Source organism: Mastigoproctus giganteus, chromosome 2 (assembly GCF_048544385.1).
Source record: "Mastigoproctus giganteus isolate SK-2022 chromosome 2, ASM4854438v1, whole genome shotgun sequence".
NCBI lineage: Eukaryota > Metazoa > Arthropoda > Arachnida > Uropygi > Thelyphonidae > Mastigoproctus > Mastigoproctus giganteus.
The window spans coordinates 38372417-38394523 of NC_143576.1; the positions used below are offsets into that span (position 1 = coordinate 38372417).

Below are 22107 nucleotides of genomic sequence, written 5' to 3' on the forward strand. Positions count from 1 at the left end.
TGAGGGCCCTGGCCATGGCAGGTTGCATTAACACAGCCCTAGTCAAGTTAGAAAAACAGAAGCTGTGTTCAGATCTTTCTTTCTCTCGAAACTTTGGAAATACTCCTGATGACCAAGTCTGTACAGCAGGTGATTGTTATTAATAAAACTTTGACTCGACATTTCTGAAGAGAGAGAGAGCAAAGTGTGTGATATCTTTCATAAAGTAAACAAAATCAGTTGATATCTAATAACATATACAAACATAAATCCACAGAAAATGAAAATGTTAGATAAGCTAATGTTTAAAAGCATACATTAAATGATGTATAGTAAATGATAATATTTTAATATAAAATGTGTAATTTATTAGTGAAATTTAATTTCTAAGAACAGTGGATTTTAAATAACACAATTTTCTGAAAAATCTCCTGTTTAACTCCTGTTTATGAAGTGTTCCTGTTTTATTATTTTTTTATATATCCTTGTTTTTCAACTGTTTTAGCCCAAAAATCTCCTGCTAACAAATGCCTGATCTCCAGCTTTTTGAAAGTTAAATGTTGGCAGCTAGATTTCCCGTTTCTTTCTCTGCAACTGTTTACATCATGTTACATCACATCATGTTTTAATTACATCATGTTTCCCAACTTGAAACTGAAAAATCGCACGTATATAACAAGTTATCAATGTGCTTTAGCTTTTCTTGATTTTATAATATACATAAAATCTTGCCTATATGTCTTCTTCAATTTTCCTTCTTATTTCTTTGGCATATTACTAAAGAGTTTTTAAATCTAATTTAGGTTTGCACCACTACAAAAAAAAACATATGGTGTAACATAACACATATAATGCCTAGTGAAACAGTCGAAGCTCTATATAATGACCACCCTCCCAGTGGAATGAGAAAAACAGTTGTTATACCGATCATTCATAAAATCACCAACAAACTTGAATATTTAATGTAATTGATTAATACAATGTAGTATAATCTTATTTATAATATGCTACAGTATTAAACAAGAAAATTATGATTGTAAATTTTGCATTGATTGTGGAGAGCAGTAGGATTACAGTTAAATTGTAAATTTCACTACATAGGCTACATACCTGTTAAGACCTAACAAGAGAATTGTTTCATACTTTAAAATAATATATCAAAACACACTGTTTCAATCATGTTTTAAAAGAGAATTATGAGGGTGCGCAACAGCAGTTATTTTTCACCTTTGCAGTGAGGCTGAGCTTAAAAAAATCGATGTTCTAATCCTTGATGAGAATCTTTTGCTGGAACTTCTTCTTGTTCAACCACAAGGTAGGTTCTTCTTCTTCATCACACTACAAATTTCAGAAGATTCCATTACATCTGCAATGAGTTCATTCATACATATCCTGAAACATTCAATGTCCACATCCACCTTTGTGTAATCTTTGAAGTTTTAAGTTTTCCTGTAAGTTTAGGTGATGATGCAGGTGCTCAAATATTTTTTCCCTATTATCGGACTGTTCTTTGAAATTAATAGATGAAGAAGAAGAAGCATGTGTGAAACTTCATTCAACATTGATCATTCAAGGCAGTAAATCCACCATGTTTGAAGCAGTTGGGGGATGACTTTTTCATTCAACTGCAAAGGCACATGATGCAAGAAAGAAAGCTTATATAGCATCAGCCTAACGGAGAAAAAAAAAAAAAAAAACACCCTTATTTCACCCATTCACTCTCTCCAAATGTTTTTCAAGTTCTGCCTTGAATCTATTTAAGCTATCAACTTCTACAACGACAAATGCAAGTTTATTCCAGCAATCAACCACCCGCTGGCTAAAAGGCAAACTTCCGCACATCCATGCTACAACCGTCTTTCCTCAATTTGAATTTATGCTCTCTCAGATGATTATTCTGAGCAACAGGAAGAATCCCATCAGCATTGAGCATGCTCAAACCATTCAAGGCTTTATACACATCAATCAGATCACCTCGCAGGTGCCTAGTCCCCAGACACTGTAATTTGCAAAATTTAAGCCTTTCTTCGTAAGAGCAACCCTTTGCTCAATTCACTAATCCTGTAGCCCTTCTCTGTACTAGTTTCAGCAACTCTACATCTTTCTTAAAATGAGGCCTCCAGACCTGTATACAGTACTCAAGGTGTGGCCTGACCATTGCCTTATACAAGGGGATAATCACCTCCTTATCCCTGCTAGAAAAATTCCTGTATATCATTGACAAGACACCATGAGCTACTCTTGCAGGCCGTCTGCACTGCTCAGAAAACTTCATATCTGCCTGCACAATTACCTCAAGGTCCTTTTCATTTTCTACTACCGTCAGTGTGGTACCACAGAGTTTATACGTTACTCTGGGATTACTTCTTCCCATTGTTAAACTTCATTTTCCACCTCTCAGCCCATCTGCTCAAGCTTTCTAGATCCTGTTACAGCAGTGTACTGTCATTAGTGTCATTAACAACCCTGCCAACCTTTGTATCTGCAAACTTGGACATTAAGCCTGATATACCATCATCAATATCATTTATAAAGACAGAAAACAACAATGGACCCAACACTGAACCCTGAGGGACTCCACTAATAACATTAGTCCATGAAGAGCAGTGTCCATTGATTACCATTCTCTGTCTTCTCCCACTCAACCATCCCTTTATCCATAGCAGCAATTTGCCTCCAATGCCACAGTGCTCCAATTTGTGCAGCAGTCTTCCATGTGCAACAGTATCAAAGGCTTTTCTAAGATCCAAATATATGATTTCAAAATTATTCTTTGCATCCAGTTCCTTTGTGACTACATCATAGTTTGTTTGTTATTTGATTTTTAGGAGCATTAGCAACTAAGGCCATATTGCTCCGGGAAATGCGGTTGTCATTCCCTGACCTTTCCGCATCCTCTGTATTTGTTGCTGATGGGCTCGAACCCCGGTCTAATCAAGAAGCGTGTGCTACGCACTGCTGCTCCTTCCCACCTGGCTACGGAGGCGCCTAAATCATAGTATCCAATCAAATTAGTCAGTTATTTGTTATTTGGTTTTTTTTTTAGGAGCATTAGCAACTAAGGCCATATTGCTCCGGGATATGCGGTGGTCATTCCCTGACCTTTCCACATCCTCCGTATTTGGTGGTGACGGGTTCGAACCCCGGTCTAATCAAGAAGCTTGTACTAGGCACTGCTGCTCCTTCCCACCTGGCTACGGAGGCGCCAAATTAGTCAGACAAGACTTCCCCTTAACAAACCCATGCTGTGTCCGAGCTATAACTGAAGTCTTGTCTAGATGATCCTGCAATGCTTTTTTAACCAGTACCTCCATTAATTTCCCTGGAACAGAAGTTAAACTAACAGATCGGTAATTACCGGCGCCTCCCTTTGATCCTCCTTTGTGGATTGGGGTCACATTTGCACACCTCCAGTCCATGGGTACCTCCACTGAGTCCAGGGAAGTTCTCATAATTATGGCTAAGGGTTTGCTTACTTCCTTTGCCGCCTCCTTTAATATAACTGGATAGATTCCATCCACCCCAGGTACCTTTCTTGTATTTATCTTCAACAATTTCTCCTCCACTTTACTCTCAGTTATTACAAGATTATCTAGCTTACTGCCAGAGTTGAATACACCTCTGGCATTCCCCTCCCTGAATAACTCCTCATGTGTGAATGTCGATGCAAAATATTCATTCACTTTGTTAGCTACTTGACCAGGATCATCAACAATTTAACCATTGGTATCAAGTGGGCCAATCTGATTCATCTCCCTTCCTTCTGGAGTTTACATAAGTAAAGAACTCTTTCTGTTTTTCTTTGCATCCTTTGCCAAAGATTTCTCATAATCTGCCTTCGCCTGCCTAACTTCTTTTGTAACTTGGTTACAGATCAACTTGTATTTATCATAGCTTCTGTGTCACGTGTTAATTTATATGTATCCCATGCATTTTTCTTCTCTGTCACATGTCTAATTGGCTCCGAGTGCCAAGCGATTTTCCCAAGTGAGATATAGTGCTCTTTCTCAGTGATTTGGTTATATTTACTTTCTAGTGCTTTTCGCATCCTCATTTCTTTGTAAGTGGTTCTGTACTTAACAGATCCTAAGTAAGAACCCAGAAAGGAAAATTACCTTTCTTTTCCTAGTATATTTATTAATTTTTGCACTAACAAACTAACCTCTCCAACCGCTTGGCCACTAGGTGGCACCGCTCCTGCCTCCACGTGGCGGGGCCAGAAATCTGGGAGGAAAAGCTCTCACTCCCAGGGCTAAAAGGAGCAACAATGGACTGTGATACATGTCCACCACTAGAGCCAACAGGCTCTCAACATGTTGAGACCCGCAGAATGGAAGACGATCCCAATCTTCCAAAAAGAATGAAAAAGGATAGAAACAAATCAGAACCACCAGCTTTTCTGATTATACATTCCTTATCGACTCAGCCGCTAAGCAGACTCTCTCCCTTTGTCATCCAGAGATGTCTCGAGAATGCAGCAGGTACACCGAAAATGGTGAAAAGGCTCCAATCAGGAGATCTTTTAATTGAGACCACTCAAGCAAGGCATTCAGAATTTTTACTAAAAATGTCATCTATAAGCAGAATACCAATCAAAGTCTCACCACATAACACCTTGAACTCCTCAAAAGGAGTAATAAGTGAGTGGGATTTGTTGAACATAACCGAAGAGGAGATAGTCATGGAATTACTGGAACAGAAAGTAACTCAAGCAAGAAGAATTATGATAAAGAAGGATGACCAACTTGTTCCCACATGTAATATTATATTGACCTTTAGTACACCGAATTTGCCGACCTCAGTTAAAGCAGGCTACCTAAACTGCCGTATACGCCCATACATTCCAAACCCTCTAAGATGTTTCAAGCGCCAAAAGTTTGGTCACTCCCAGACAACATGCAGAGGCGAAACTACTTGTCCTAACTGCGGATCAAAAAACCATTCACAAACAGAGTGTACTGCAAAGGCTCCGGAATGTCCAAATTGCAAGAATGACCATCCAGCATACTCAAAATCATGCGAACTCTGGAAAATTGAAAAAAAGAATACAAAAGTACAAGATCGAGAATAAGGTCACATATCAAGAAGCAAGAAAGCAAATAAAGTCAACTATCGCAAAAACCACGTACGCTTCCATTACACTAAAGTGCCAAGCTGTTTCAACCCAAACTGAGGTATCAATTCCGCCCAATACATCTATTGCAGAATGGGCACGATCTGTGCTATTAACATCTGAACCTACCACCAAACCTGTACTAGTTGATGAAGTAAGTAATACCCCTATCACAGTTCCGCCTAAAATAAAATCATGTGATAAAATGTCTAATAAATCCCGAAGACAACAAGCCACTGAATTACAAAAGACAAACTCAAATAGAATGGACTCTGAAAATATATACGCATGATGAAACAGTCCTTGATCTTCATGCAGAAGATGATATGGAGACTGGATTTTCATCAGGTCAAACTGATGATGTAGAAGAGAGTACAGATACCGGACGTCCCAATTTTCCTAGAAAAGATAAAATGAAATATGACCGTCAAAAGCAAACCACTCACAAGAAACAGACAGACTCGCTTTCCCTCCTCAAACCCCGATAATGCAGAACATTGTTCAATGGAATTGTAGAGGTTTACGCAGCAATACGGATGACATCTATGATTTAATCTCCCGATATGGTCCAATAGCCGTTTGTATACAAGAGACTAATCTAACTCCACAAGTAACTCCATCAATCAGAAATTTTACATTTTACAGAAAAGATAGAAACTCCTCACTATCTGCACGTGGAGGCGTCGCCATTCTAGTTGACTGTAAAATACCTTCTAGAAACATTCCGCTTCAAACCCACTTAGAAGCTATTGCTGTACGTGTATCAGTTGGGCAAATTCTAACTCTTGTATCCCTGTACCTTCCACCTAACAAGATGTGCACGTTTAAAGAACTAGCAGACCTTATAAGACAAATACCACCACCTTTTTGTATCCTTGGTGATTTCAATGCTCATCATCCATTGTGGGGATCAGACCACATGGACAATAGAGGACACTTGATCGAGACGATACTGGACCAACTGAATCTAACATTACTGAACACTGGTGAAAATACTTATACTCACCTTCCCTCTGGATCTATGTCAGCAATTGATTTAACTCTCTGTTCCCCCATATTATATCCCAGTATAGAATGGACAGTATTAAACGACCCACATAATAGTGACCACTTTCCAATCATATGCAGAATCCAAACGCTTCAAACATCATACCCTGATAACCGCTCAAAATGGAAATTCTCCAGAGCAGACTGGGAAAAGTTTTCAAACCGTCTTTCTTTTGATAGCCAATTGATCAGACTACAACCGATTGATGATGTCACAGAGCATATTACCAGGCAAATACTGACCATTGCCTCTGAAGCAATACCTCAAGCCTCCACATGTAAACACAAAAACCTTAAACACTGGTGGAATGAAGCTTGTACCAATGCCAAAAAGGAAAAAAATAAAGCTTGGAACCTGTTCCGGAAGTTCCCAACTACCAACAACCTAATTCAATATAAAAGGCTAAAGTCAAAAGCTAGACAAATTAGAAAAAAAGCCAAGAAGGAATCATGGATACAGTTTGCCTCCACTATCACAAAGGATACTAACAGTCGTCTAATCTGGAAAAAGATTCGGCAATTAAATGGGAAATATCTACCTCTTCCTTCTCCCATCTTAATCAAAAATGGACAGGAAATTTCTTCTGAAGAAGAAATAGCTAACGCCCTTGCAGAGAATTTCTATCAAACATCTGCCACGTCAGCATATGACAACTCCTTTCTGAAAATCAAAGCTTCGGCGGAAAGGTACAAAATAAAATTCCATACTACCCAATATATTGCCTATAATCAACCGTTTAACCTATTTGAACTGCAAACAGCATTAAATAGATCACCCAACAGTACAGCTGGACCTGATGGTATATATTATGCAATGCTGAAACATATAAACAGTACGGCATTGAATTTACTATTAATTTTCTATAATCGGATTTTTCTTGAAGGTACATATCCATCTTCCTGGCATCACTCCATTTTAGCCTTTCCTAAACCAGGAAAAGATCACTCACTTCCAGAAAATTACCGACCTATTTCTCTAACCAGCTGCCTAAGTAAAATCCTAGAAAGAATGATACACAGAAGGCTTACCTGGGTTCTTGAAACTAAAGCACTGATGAACAACAATCAGTTTGGTTTCCGAAAAAACAGAGCCACTTTGGATCTAATGGTGAAAGCCGAGACTAACATCCGCAATGCTTACGTCAAAAATGAACATCTTGTAATGGTAAGTCTCGATATAGAAAAGGCTTTCGACACTACCTGGAGATACGGCATATTGAGAGAACTTCATTCCATAGGATTGCGAGGGCATTTACCAGAATTCATTAGAAACTTTCTTCAACACAGAACCTTTCAGGTCCGCTATCAATCTGTACTTTCTCGGTCCTACACTCAGGAGGAGGGTGTCCCGCAGGGATCAGTACTGAGCTCTACCCTCTTCTCACTTAGACTGAACACCATAACACACAACATCCCAAATACTGTAGAACTATATATGTATGCTGATGATCTAACTATATCTTGCCGTTCACAAAATATTCATACCATTGAAAGACAGCTGCAACTCTCCATAAATAAGTTGGAGGCATGGACAATGCAGAATGGATATCGATTATCAGATCAAAAAACTATTGCAGTTCACTTTTGCGAAAAACGTAAACTACACCCGGAACCGGAACTCAGATTAAAAAACCATTTGATCCCTCTCACCAGTAATCTTCGTTTCTTAGGCTTAATATTGGACACCAAACTGAACTTCATTCCACATATCACATACCTCCGAACTGTTTGTCTAAAGAAACTTAATATACTTAGGTCCATTTCTGCTATGACATGGGGAGCAGATAGATACACTCTACTACATTTGTATCGTGCTATTATCAGATCTCGTTTAGACTACGGTGCTATCGTATATGATTCAGCTAGGAAAAGTGCATTAATCAGACTTAATACCATCCAACACAGTGCCCTTCGCACTGCTCTTGGCGCATTTAGAACATCCCCTGTTCAGAGTCTGTATGTAGAGGCACACGAACCTCCACTTCACCTTCGAAGGAAAATGTTGCTTCTAAATTATGCAGCTAAAATTCAAAGCCTTCCAGACCATCCCGTTCAACCGTTGCTTTCCAATCCTGAGTGGACAGTTTTCTATAACAGCAAACCAACTGAAAATAGACCAACTGGTATTAGATTAAAAGATTTGATTCACACCTGGAATATTGATTTTGATAACATACTTCAAGAAAGCGATATTCCTGATCCACCCTGGTCTGTAAATCTCGCTCACTGTGATACCCACTTTCAGCAGTGGGGAAAAAACTCCCTGGCAGATGAAAATATCAAACAACTACATAAAGAACATGCCCTCAACAATATACAAAGCTACCAAATATATACAGATGGCTCAAAAACAGGTTCTGCCGTTGGTGCCGCAGCTGTCTTTCCGTCCTTTACAGTCTCCATGTCACTACCAGTTGAATGCAGCAGTTATACTGCAGAGTTATATGCAATCAAACTAGCCTTACAGAATATTCGCCCTCTCCACAATGCTAGCAGTATAATATACACTGATTCATTGAGTGCAGTGTCTGCTTTGGGCAATCAATTTTCAACATCACAACCAATCAAAAAACAAATCTTTTGCTGTTTAAACCATCTACGAAGTAGGAATCATTCAGTGAAATTCTGCTGAATCCCAGGGCATTCTGGTATCTTAGGCAATGAGAGAGCAGATCAGGCAGCCAAAAAACCAAGCAGTGCAACACCAGCAAATTACCAAGTACCATATAGAGATTATTTGAAGCATATTAAAAAAGTCTGTATGTTTCAGTGGACAGAAATATGGAAGGCACAAAGTAATAACAAGTTGCTCCAAATCAAAGATGAACCAGCCTTATGGATTTCCAGCTTCAGACAAAATAGACAGGAAGAAGTTATACTAGCAAGATTAAGAATTGGACATACGCACCTAACCCATATGTTTCTACTCACAGGGGGATGACCCACCTCGATGCACACATTGTACACTACCGCTTTCAGTCAGGCATATACTTTTAGATTGTCCTCACTATTCCCATTTCAGAAGTACTTTCCACGCTCAATCACAACTGCAAGAACCACTATCCCTTAACCACATGATTGGCAATAGTGCTAACCTAGCTACACTCTATACCTTTCTGAAGCAAGTACATATATATGAATTCCTCTGATGCAAAAATGGAACACATATTACTTTAGGATAATAATATAGGACCTGGCACATTTTGGCCTTAGCTGCCCTTGTGCCCTTAAATACCAATACCAATACATGTCTAATTAGTTCATCTGACATCCATTTAGGCCTAAATCTTGAATAATGTTCCTTTGTTGGCATGAAAAGCATAGTGGCTTCCAAGATTAATTCTTTGAATGCTTCCCATTTTGAATTTGCTGTTGGTAACATCATCAGTTGGTTTCATCGTATAGAATTTAAATACTGTCTCAAACCACCGTAGTCCCCTTTAAGAAAGCAAAAACCCCTCCCTTTACCCTTGATGGTAGTTACCTCTTTGAGTAAATCCCACTTCAGCACACTGTTATCACTGCCACCTAGTGGTTCCCTTATCTGCAGATTATTGATGCATGAAGAATCGCTACTGGTAATCAGATCAAGAGAATTACTCCCTCTAGTTGCCTCCCGAACATGCTGCTGTAGTAAACAATCATCCAATAAATCCACAAAAGCCTTGCTAGTGTGAGTGACCCCACCCACAAATTCCAGTCAATATCTGGGAAATTAAAATCCTCTATTATAAGACACTCTAATTTACTGGCCAACTCTATTTCTCTGCACAATTGCTCATTATACTCATCAGATTCATTAGGCCTATAACATACACCTACTCTCATTTTTCCTTTCCCAGTGCTTATGTCACACCAAACAGACTCAACATTGCATTGTCCACCAACATCAATTGGATGCACTTCCTTAGATTTTATGTGTTTAATATCTAACAGCATAACCTCTCCTCCCCTCCTGTCCTGTTTATCCTTTCTGTACACATTGTACTCCCACAACAATATCTGCCTTTGATGTCTTGACTAGCACTTCAAGCTCATTGAATTTATTAACTATACTCCTATGTTTGAACCACTGTTCAATATATGGTAAAGCAATAAAATATTTTTTTATGTTTATTGTTGATAACAGGAGAGGAATTATGTAATTTTTTTTTTGCTTGTATCCTTATTTTGTTTATAATAGGTAGATGGTAGCCTCTGTTTTGAAATCTGTTTTTTAGTGTTTGTATTTCTGTGTTTAGGGCTGATTCAGATGTTGAGTATTTGTAGGCATTAAGGATGATGGATCTCTTATAGATAAAGGGATGGTAACTGTTGTAATGAAGAAACATTCCAGTGTGAGGAGGAAATTTAAAAAATGTAATGATTTCGTTTCAGTATTTTCGGATTTTAGTGTGAAGCTTAATCTTGCATGTATATTATTTAAGTTTTGTAGGATGTCCTGTATGGTCCCTGCCTCTGTGATGCAGAGTATATCATCCAGATATCTACTGTAGTAGGTGATCCGCGGAAGAAAACGAGTTAAATGTATTGTTTCAAGTAATGAGTTGTGAACGCAAGTCATCATAGAGTGGGCAATCATGCATAATGTGCTGCCAGCTCTCTAGGCTGCCACAGGAGCAAGGATCTTCTTCAATGCTTAGACCACAGAGCTTGGCCTTGATTATTCCATGTCCTGTTAAGAGGTAGAAGGCATATAATCCAGGCAAAAACTGAGGGGGGTAAACTTTACAGATGTCCGGGATGAATTTTGTTGTGATTTCACCTGTGGTTGAATCTTTCCAGCACCTCTGCCACACCTGCAGCATATGGGAGGCAAGTCTTTTCTTCTCTCTTTTTAGGTTATTAGATGGATCCAGCATGAAGCTAAGACATTCCTTAGTTGCACTCTTAGAAAGGTGATACAGCAGCCCCCCATCGCACCACCTCTGTGTCCAGGGGGAACTTCTCCTCCAGGACTCAAAGAGCATGGGTGCTCGCTGTGCTACATGCTCGAGAAATCGAGAGTAACACTGATCGTTGGGTGGTGTCCAGAAGTCATCTATTAACAGCTGTTGTTGCCTTTGCATACCAGACACAGGCCATATGTGAAGGCCGGTATTACGATTATTTTATAGTAAAGTGAAAGGGTTTGCTTGTTCAGGCCCCAGTCGTGACGGGAGAAACTGGCAACTAGGGCAGTGTAGTTCCTAATCTTGGTTCTAATATATTTTAAATGTGACTGGAAGGATAGATTTTTGTCAAGCATCATGCCATTGATTGATGTAGACTCCCAGAGCGTGTTTCAGTATGTGGGAAGGTTATTCGGCTGATTGAGTATTGTAAGTGGCGAGTTTCTAAGGAGGTCTTCTAGGCCATTGGCGGTGCCTCTCCGATCGGGTGTAGTACTATGCCACACCTGGGATCTGCAGTTAATGTCTGCACTAACAATAATTTTTTCTCCTGGGAAGGTGTTAAGAACAGTTTCCAGGTATCTAATAGCTGTGAATATGTCCTCATCCGGTCTGCTATAGACAGCAAGAGATGGTAATGTTCGGGTTTCTAATGACTACAGAACCCCATGGTGTTTCCTCATCCATCTGAATAACTTTGTAGCTCAGGGGTATCCCCAAACTTGTTTAATGTGAGTATAGGGCTCCTGTAATATTATAATATCTGTGTTGGTCTCATCTGCCTTCGGCCAAACCTGGTCGGCCACTGCTCAGACCCACTGCACATTTATTTGCATGAGTTTAACTTTGTTGATATTATACTGTTTAAAGTGCTTCCCCACAGTTTATTCTCGACTGGTATTGACTCTTGGCTTTGGCATAGCTTGGGCACTTGCTGTCTCTTATGAGTATTTAGGTATGATGAGACTATGCATATCTTGTTCAGGGAAGTGTGATTGAAGATTCCTGTGATAAAGCTTTCCATGAGTTGCTGTGGGGTCAAATCTTTGTTTAAGTCGAAAATAATAATCAGTGGCCCTGTTTTCTTGGGCAGCTCTGCCTTGAGACCCATGGATGCTAATCTTTGAGTTTATCATGATCTTGTTGGCTTTTCTTTAATATTGGTTTCTATGACTATTCCTGTGTTTCTTGTTTTTCTAATAGCTTTTATCCACATAGTTTTTAAGTCCTCTTTTAATTCGGTCATTACTTGCATCTTAATCTGTTTGCTAGTCTGCTTCTCTCCCTCATTTAATGGTCTCAGAACAGCAAGGTTTGATTGTTTCATCAATGTCTTTTTTTTATTTGTTGGGGTCCCAATTTGGGGTGGTTATCAGTGTTTGGTTTCCTCAGCGCATCCACATAGGTGGGGGTGCTCTATTGCATTTGTTTTTCCCCACTTTCCATATAGGCCTCTAGTTTTGCTGCCATCTTCTCCGAGGTCAACTCTATCAGGTCAACTCTGCGTTGACCTGATATAGGACAGTCTCCAACTTTGTCCATATGGAGACAATCTGCCCCCACAGACCCGCAAGATGAGTCTTCTCACACACTGTACTCTCGAAACCTGGTGTCCAGAGCTTTGGTAGTCTCTGTTTCACTTCTTCAATTATATCAGTCTTGGTGAAAGAACCCTCTGACCAGTCCTTGGGGTCACATTGGCCTCACATTACCTGCTCTGATCTAGGTATTGTTGACATCTTGTTCTTTTTCTTTGAAGGTGTAGTAGGTCATATATCGACTTCTTCATGTAGTTCAGTGACTGGAATATCAGTGTCTGTGTTGTCTTCCCTGATGCTAATTGCGCTCTGCTTGCAATTTTTTATCAGTTTTCTCCATAGTCATTTACCCTGGATTTCGGATAATCAAAATGATCCGGATACCAAGACTACAATCACTTGATAGAAGGAGAGTTACATTGGTGATGGTTGACGTTTACCACAAGTCCTTAGCTAGATTAGGAGCCGAGAAGTGCCTTCGGCTAGTTTTTGGTTTATTGCCCTAAGTCACATTGAGTTGAACTTTTCTTTCTTACAGAGGAAAACTAAACTTTCGCTCCACTTCACTTCACTGCTAGGAACTGTTACTAAATTAACAAACACATAAAACTAATATTCTACTACACAAATCAAAACACCGAAGTCGGTTTGCTGGGAAGCAGGATTTAGATTTTAGAGGTATCTCACATTCAGTTTTCGTGTTTACTGTTAATGTCACTATCTGCATTAGGTAGCTTCTTTCGAAAGTTCCAGGTATCTGGGGATATCATCTGTTTCTGATCAACAGACTACGTTAATTCTATCAAGTGATTGGAGGGAGGACCAGGGAATGGTAACTAAACAAAGCTCGTGTTGACCTTGGTCGCCAGACATTGTTCGCATTCACAGAATTTAGAGCATGCTGCATACTAAAGTATGAAAGATATATATATATACCTGATGACACGATAAGCATGCATTCCCTTGTGGAGAGAGTACTATCAATCGATAGTACTTGTCCTAGGGAATCTATTGATATCACACTATAATAAAGAGTATCTATTGATACTCTTTATTATTAACTTTGTAATCACTGATTAAATGCTTATATTCCTGGAGCACAGTAACACACACACACACACACCCATACACCTGCTCCTTATATCATATACTCCTTGCCTTGTACAACAGGATAATCACCAGCTGTGGCAGCCCATCTGCACTGCTCAGTGAACTTCATATCTGACTGTACAATTACCCCCGAGTCTTTTTCATTCTCCACTTCCCTGAGTGTAGTACCAAACGGTTGGTATATTTCTCATGGGTTACTACTACCCATATGCAGTACTTTCCTGCATTTGTCAATGTTAAACTTAGTTGCCACTTTTCAGCCCATTTGCCCAACTTATCTAGATCCTGTTGCAGTAGCATACGGTCTTTACTGTCATTAACAACCCTGCCAACCTTTGTATCATCTGCAAACTTGGACATTAATCTTGATATGCCTTCATCAATATCATTGATAAATTCACAAAACAACAATAGGCTCAGCACTGAACCTTGGGGAACTCCACTTATAACATTAGTCCACAAAGAGCAACCATTGATTACCACTCTCTGTCGTCTCCCACTCAACTAGTCCTTTATCCATTGTAGCAACTAGCACTAATGCCATACTGCTCCAATTTGTACAGTAGCCTTTCATGTGCAACAGTATCAAAAACTTTCCTGAAATCCAAGTATATGATATCAAAATTATTTTTTGCATCTAGTTCCTTTGTGACCACATCATAGTATCCAATCATATTGGATATAATATATATAATCAATAATATATCATATTGGTCAGAGAAGACCTCCCTGCTTCTTTAACCAGTTGACTCCATTATTTTCCCCAGAACACAAGTTAAATTAACAGGTCTAGAGTTACTTGTGTCACCTTTTGGACTGGATCCATGGGGATCTCCCCTAAGTCCAAGGAAGCTCTCATAATTATGGCTCAGGGTTTGCTTACTTGCTTTGCTGCCTCCTTTAACATAACTGGATAGATCCCATCCATCCATCAAACATAAGGTGCCTTCCTTATGTTTAACTTCAACAATATCTCCTCCACTTTGCTCTGAGATATTACACAATCACTTAGCTCCCTGTTAGAGTTTAATAAACGTCTGTAAATCTCATCCTTGAATAACTCCTCATGTGTGAATGTAGATGTAAAATACTCATTCAGTTTATCAGCTATGAGCAGGATCATCAACAGTTGAGCCATCTATGTTAAGTGAACCTATCTGATTCATTCCTTTCCTTCTAGAGTTTACATAAGTAAAGAACTGTTTGCTGTTTTTCTTTGCATCCTTTGCCAAAGATTTCTTGTAATCTGCCTTCGCCTGCCTAACCTCGGGCCCTCCATAGCCAGGTGGGCAGGAAGCAGCAGTGTGTAGCACACGCTTCTTGATTAGACTGGGGTAGACTGGACCACCAAATATGGAGGATGTGGAAAGGTCAGGGAATGACCACTGCATATCCCCGGAGCAATATGGCCTTAGTTGCTAATGCTCCTAAAAACCAAATAATAACAACAACAACAACAACTACCTAACCTCCTTTGTGACTTGATTACAGACTAGCTTATATCTGCCATAGGCCTGATAATTTATATGCATCCCATGTATTTTTCTTCTCTGCCATGAGTCTCATTAATTCGTCTGACATCAGTTTTAGCCTAAACTTGATCAGTATTTCTTAGTTGGTATGAAAAGCCTAGTAGCTTCCAAATCCCTGAAGGCTTCCCATCTAGAATTCACTGTTGGTAACGTCATCAGTTGATCCCACTGTATAGAATTTTAAAAATCTGAGACCGCTGTAGTTACCTTTACGAAAGCAAAAACCCTTCCCTTTACCCTTGATGGTTGATATGTAAATGTATTTCCCTTTTTAAATAATTGGATATAATTGTTTTTATTATTACACCATGTAACTATTTTTTGTGACACAAAATTTTTCCACATTTTAGATTACAAATGAAGATACGTTTGAAATCTCTGTTACTGGGCATCTCTATAGTATTACCAAAGCTAGAACTCGAGGACCAAGGGGACGACGACTGCCACAGCGAAAATCTATGTTGCCTATTGTAAGAATTGTCCTTTCCATTTTGATTTACAATTAATTTTATTGTACTGCTTCTGTTTTGTGAGTGCAATATTTGTTGGTTTTATGTTAGTTATGTTTTAATTTTATCAGGCACAGTTGACCATTTCTTGGTAATATTAAGTACCATAATCATATTTGTGTATATGTTTTTCAGGGTCAGGATTACTCCGTGTGAAATATTCCTCATGCTTTTCATTTTTGTGACATATTCCTTGTGTTTTTCGTAAGTCTTCTGTGAACAATTCAGTGCAAAAATAACACATTGCACTACATTATGAGGAGTATATAATACTTGGAATGGAATATGCTGTGCTTCAGCATATTTCATCCCAAGTAACGTGCTGTGTGTTTGTGTGCACGCATGCGTCATTATTTCCAGACATGATATGATATTAGGCTAAGTATAAAACATTTGATAAGCTAGTTTCCCCTTCACATATTTTGCCTGAATTTGGCTGTGGTCCTGGGTTGGTTGTTTTGGTGTTTAATGGCACATTGATTTCTTATCCCACATAATGCGCCATGGTCTTGGGGTAATGTGTACAGACTGAAATTGGAAAAGTCAAAATCAAGCCTATATGCCACCATGAAACGTGCACAGCTCATTTTTAGCTGCTGTGCTGTTAAATCAGCTGCAATAAAAACAGTTGCAAAGAAGTTGTGAACACTCTTCTGGTCTTGGCCATCCAGAGTATAAACGGAAATTTATTATTATGTTATTATTATTATATGTTTTAACAATTATATACATATTTAAATATTATTACATGTAAATAATTATATACTTACATATATTTTTATGTAACAATATTATTATTATTATTATTTGAATACCCATCATATAATATATGATATATGTGCATAGATACTCTGCCAAATTGTATTTTTCTTTGTTTTTCTTTAATTTTTAGGAAGTGATTTATTCTGTTAGTTTTATTAGATTTTTATTAATTTTAGTAAAAACCTATAGTACCATTATTTCTTCAACTAAAATCTTTTGCCATAACTTATGTTTTCTACGGCACACACTTCCGAAATCTGCATGATTCAAGTGAAGTAATTGAAATTAAGAATTGTGATTAAGAAATTTTATTTAAAATAAAGTTAAGAAGCACCCTAAGGAAAGAAGAAGTGCACCACTCTTTTCTCAGTTTGTGATATATGAATAAACTATGATACAAGTTAAAACATGAACTAATCCAAGGGCCTTGACATAGGGCTTTCGAAATCATCATCATCATTATCAGTTGGTCATATCGTGAAAAAAGAAGTGTGAACTCTTATAGTAAACTCAACTCCCAGGATGCATTGTTAAATCATGTATAGGAAATTTAATGTGTTAAACGTATATTCGTGAAAGGGTTGCTGGTAGTTTTTTTATTCAGAATTTCAAGTGGTGAATTTTGTTGGAACCATTCAATGGCTAAGGCTTCGTATTGTATTAGTGACTAGAATATAGTTTGAATTAAGGTTATTGCTGAATCTATTTGAGGAGTGTGGTTGTGAGATTGTGCATGTTGGCTAAACTCTGTTGCAGACTCTTTGACTGAAGGCTGTTATTTTGATAATAAGCTCTACTATTTTCTGTTTTGGTTGACTCAAACTTAATGGTTGTGCTACCTAGATAGCACGCATTGCAGTTGTTCTGACATTTATTAAGACGTATGTTATTTATATCTTGAATATTGTATCTATATGCTTTTTTATATTTATTAAATAGTGTTCCTAGTCTATTATATGAAGAAAAAATTAGCATTATAATTTGAAAATATGTTCTGAAGCTGTTGAGCAAACTGACTGTGACACGGAAGTATAACTTTGATATGTTGTTTGTTGTTATTATTTATTTGAAGTAAGAGGTTTATTTATTCTGTCTGAAAGTAATTTGTGTAGTGTCCTTAATGTGTAGTCAATGTTTACATTGGTGTATAACAATTAGACTCCAAAATATCATTTTCGGTAACAGTTTTATTAACGTTACACTACGCAAATTACTTTCAGACAGTTCTGCATTCAAGGAACATATATCTCTCAGCATCTATAGCATTATAGAGTTAACTATATCCTCACAAAAGTGAGATGCTTTAGGTTCGATAGTGATATCTACAAACAAATGTATGGTTTCCCCATGGGATGAGGCTTGTCAGCCCACTTTCAGAAATCTGTTTAGCCACTATTGAGAACCAAATATTAAATCCTTTCCCACTCAGAAATTAAGCTATTCCTACATTATGCTTATGACATATTATTAGTTGGCAATCAAACCACTATCAACAGTCTCCCACATAAATTTAATTCTGTATATGATAGGCTAAAATATACCTTAGAAATAGAAGAAAATCAGAGTATTAACTGTCTCAACCTCACCACTTACAAATCCAATCATAGATTTAAAACATATATTTATAGAAAGAAAACACACACAGGAAAATGTGTTTTTATTCACATCAACCTTATAGTGTAAAAAAAATCAGTATTATACAATCAAATTTATAATGCTATAAAATATTATCACACATAAGAAGATGTAGAAAATAAAGTTATAATTTCTAATTAAAGCTTTTATAAAAAAGGAAATACCCAGTACAGTTAATACAGGTCACTATATTAGAAGCAAAAAACAGAATAAATGACTATCTTTCTATAAATAAAATAAATAATAACAACAAAAAATAGTAGTAGTAGTAGTGGCATGTGATGCAAGAAAGCAAGTGTATGAGCTTATGCAACATTATCCAAAAAAAAAAATTACAAAACAATTCTCTCTAAATATTTGTCCAGTTCCTCCTTAAATTTATTTAAACTATCAACTTCCACAACGACAGATGGAAGTTTGTTCCAGCAATTAACTACCCGCTGGCTAAAGGCAAATTTCCGCACATCTATTCTACATCTGTCTTTCCTTAATTTTAATTTATGCCCCCTTAGGTTCATAATCTGAACAAGTGGAAGAATCCCATCAGAATTCAGTGTGCTCAACCCATTCAAGGCTTTATACACCGAAGTCAGATCACCTCACAGGTAACTAGTTTCCAGCCACTGCAATTTGCAGAACTCAAGTCTCTCTTGGTAAGAGGATCTCTTCATTCCCCCTCACCAATCTTGTTGCCCTTCTCTGTACATGTTCAAGCAAATCTGCATCCTTCCTAAAATGAGGCGTTCAGACTTGTATGCAGTACTCAAGGTGTGGCCTGACCCATGACCTGCCTTGGCAACCTGTCTGCATTGCTCAGAAAACTTTATATCTGACTGCACAATTACTCCCGGGTCTTTTTCATTTTCTACCACTTTAAGTGTGTTACCACACAGTTGGTACATTTCTCTGGGGTTACTTCTACCCATATGCAGTACTTTGCATTTGTCAAGGTTAACTTCAGTTGACACTTCTCAGCCTAGCCGACCGGGCTTGGGTGGGTAAAGTGCCTTCCTGGCAACCCAAAGGTTGCGGTTTCGAATCCCGCCTTGGGCTTGGATCAAAGTATTGCAAAAACCTTGGGAGGTGCATTATGGCCACAGAAGCCGATGCGCCAACAACTACCAAAAAAAAAAAAAAAAAAACCTTCTCAGCCCATTTGAGGAGGAAATTTAAGGAGGAAAATTTTCTAGATCCTGTTGCAATAGCACACTGCCATTACTGTCATTAACAACCCTGCCAACCTTTGTATCATCTGCAAACTTTGACACTAAGCCTGATACACCTTCATCAATATCATTGATAAATATACAAAACAACAGTGGACCCAACACCGAACCCTATGGGACTCCACTAATAACATTAGTCCACGAGGAGCAGCACCTATTGATTACCACCCTCTGTCTTCTCCCACTCAACCATCCTTTTATCCATTGTAGCAATTTACCCTTAATACCATTCTGCTCCAATTTGTACAGTAGTCTTCCATGCGCAACAGTGTTAAAAGCTTCCCTGAAATCCAAGTATATGATATCAAAATTATTTTTCGCATCCAGTTCCTTTGTAACCACATCATAATAACCAATCAAATTTGTCAGACAAGACCTTCCCTTAACAAATCCATGCTGTGTCTGAATTATTGCTGCAGTCTTGTCTAGATGATCCTGCAATGCATCTTTAACCAGTGACACCATAATTTTACCCAGAACAAACGTTAAACTAACTGGTCTGTAATTGCTCGTGTCAACCTTCGATCCTCCTTTGTGAATTGGGGATACATTTGCACATCTCCAGTCGGTGGGGACTACCCCTGTGTCCAAGGATGCTCTCATAATTATTGCTAAGGGTTTGCTTACAAGCACCCTGCTACAATTTGATAACCTTCTGGCATTTTCAAACCTTAATAACTCCTCATGTGTGAATGTAGATGCAATATACTCATTCAGTTTGTTTGCTATCTGAGCAGGATCATCAACAGTCGAACAATCGATATCAAGTGGACCAATAATATTCATCCCATTCCTTTTAGAGTTTATATAAGTAAAGAAATACTTGCTGTTTTTCTTAGCATCCTTTGCCAAAGATTTCTCGCAATCTGCCTTGGCCTGCCTAACCTCCTTTGTGACTTGATTACAGACTAGCTTATATCTGCCATAGGCTTCTGTGTCACCTGATAATTTATATGCATCCCATGCATTTTTCTTCTCTGTCAAGAGTCTCATTAGTTCATTTGATAACCATTTAGACCTAAACCTTGATCAATATTTCTTAATAGGCATGAAACTTTTAGTAGCTTCCATGATTAATTCCTTGAATGCCCACTCAGAATTTGCTGTTGGTAACATCATCAGTTGATCCCACTGTACAGAATTTTAAAACTGTCTGAGACCACTGTACTCACCTTTACGGAAGCAAAAACCATTTCCTTTACCCCTGATGGTAGTTATATCTTTAAGTAAACCCCACATCACTGCACTGTGATCACTACCACCTAGTGGTTCCTTTATCTGGAAATTTATACATGAATGATCACTGCTGATAACCAGATCAAGAGTATTACCCTCTCGGGTTGCCTCTCAAAAATGCTGCTGCAGAAAACAATCATCCAATAAATCCACAAAAGTCTTACTAGTGTGCGAGTGACCAACCCACAAGTTCCAGTCAATTTCTGGGAAGTTAAATAACTGAGAGCAAAGTGGAGGAGAAATTGTTGAAGTTAAACATAAGAAAGTCACATGGGGTGGATGGGGTATATATATTCAATATATGGGGTGTATATTGAATATATATACCCCATGAATATATCAAAGTTATACTTCCGAATCACATTCACTTTGCTCAACAACTTTCAAACATATTTTCAGGCACTTTTATAATGATCATTTTTTCTTCATATAATAGACTAGGAGCGCTATTTAATAAATTTAAAAAAACACATAGAAAGAATATTCAAGATATAAATAACATAATATTAGCATTAGCATTAGCATTAGTAGAGGCATTTGATGCAAGAAAGCAAGCTTATGCAGCATCAGCCAAAAAAAAAAAAAAAAAAAAAAACCCACTTCCACTTCACCCCTCTGTTCGTTCAAAATACCTGTCCAGCTGAGCCTTAAACTTATTTAGGCTATCAACCTCCACCACAAGGGATGGAAGTCTGTTCCACCAACCAACCACCCAAAATATCTTATTAAATGTCAGAACAACTGTAATGCATGCTATATAGGCAGCACAACCGTTAAGTATTGGTCATCCAAAACAGCAAATAGTAGAGCTTATTATTATAACAGCCTTCAGTCAAACGATTCTGCAACAGAGCTTAGCCAACATGCACAAAATAACAACCACACCCCTCAAATAGATTCAGTAATAACCGTAATTAAACTACATTCTAGTTTAATACAATATGAAGCATTAGTTAGATGAATTAATGAGACTCGCAGCACAGAAGAAAAATGTATGGACTGCATATAAATTATCAGGTGATACAGAAGATTATGGTTAATATAAGCTTTTGTGTAATCAAATCACAAAGGAGGTTAGGCAGGTGAAGGCAGATTGCGAGAAATCTTTGGCAAAGGATGCAAAGAAAAACAGCAAAGAGTTCTTTACTTATGTAAACTCTAGAAGGAAAGGGATGAATCAGATTGGTCCACTTAACATAGATGGTTTGAATGTTGATGATCCTGCTCAGGTAGCTTATAAACTGAATGAATATTTTGCATCTACATTCACACATGAGGAGTTATTCAATGTTAGGAATGCTAGAAGTTTATCAAACTCTAACAGGGAGCTAAGTGATTTTGTAATGACTGAGAGCAAAGTTGAGGAGAAATTGTTCAAGTTAAACATAAGGAAGGCACTGTGGATGGGATCTATCCAGTTATATTAAACGAGGCAGCAAAGGAAGTAAGTAAACACTTAGTCATAATTACGAAAGCTTCCTTGGACTTAGGGGAGGTCCCAATAGACTGGAGGTGTGCAAATGTATCA

At 38.0% G+C, this 22107-nt stretch overlaps 1 protein-coding gene across 2 annotated transcripts in view; it reads left to right on the forward strand.

Moving 5' to 3' along the window:
- The window catches only part of LOC150089273 (uncharacterized), a 192331-nt gene that overhangs the window by 89823 nt on the left and 80401 nt on the right, over nucleotides 1-22107 (forward strand). For both annotated transcript variants that reach the window (XM_090368457.1, XM_090368458.1), the window contains one exon: nucleotides 15562-15681. In XM_090368457.1, coding sequence (XP_090224583.1) covers nucleotides 15562-15681 — 120 coding nt within the window. The remainder of the gene's footprint in view (nucleotides 1-15561; nucleotides 15682-22107) is intronic.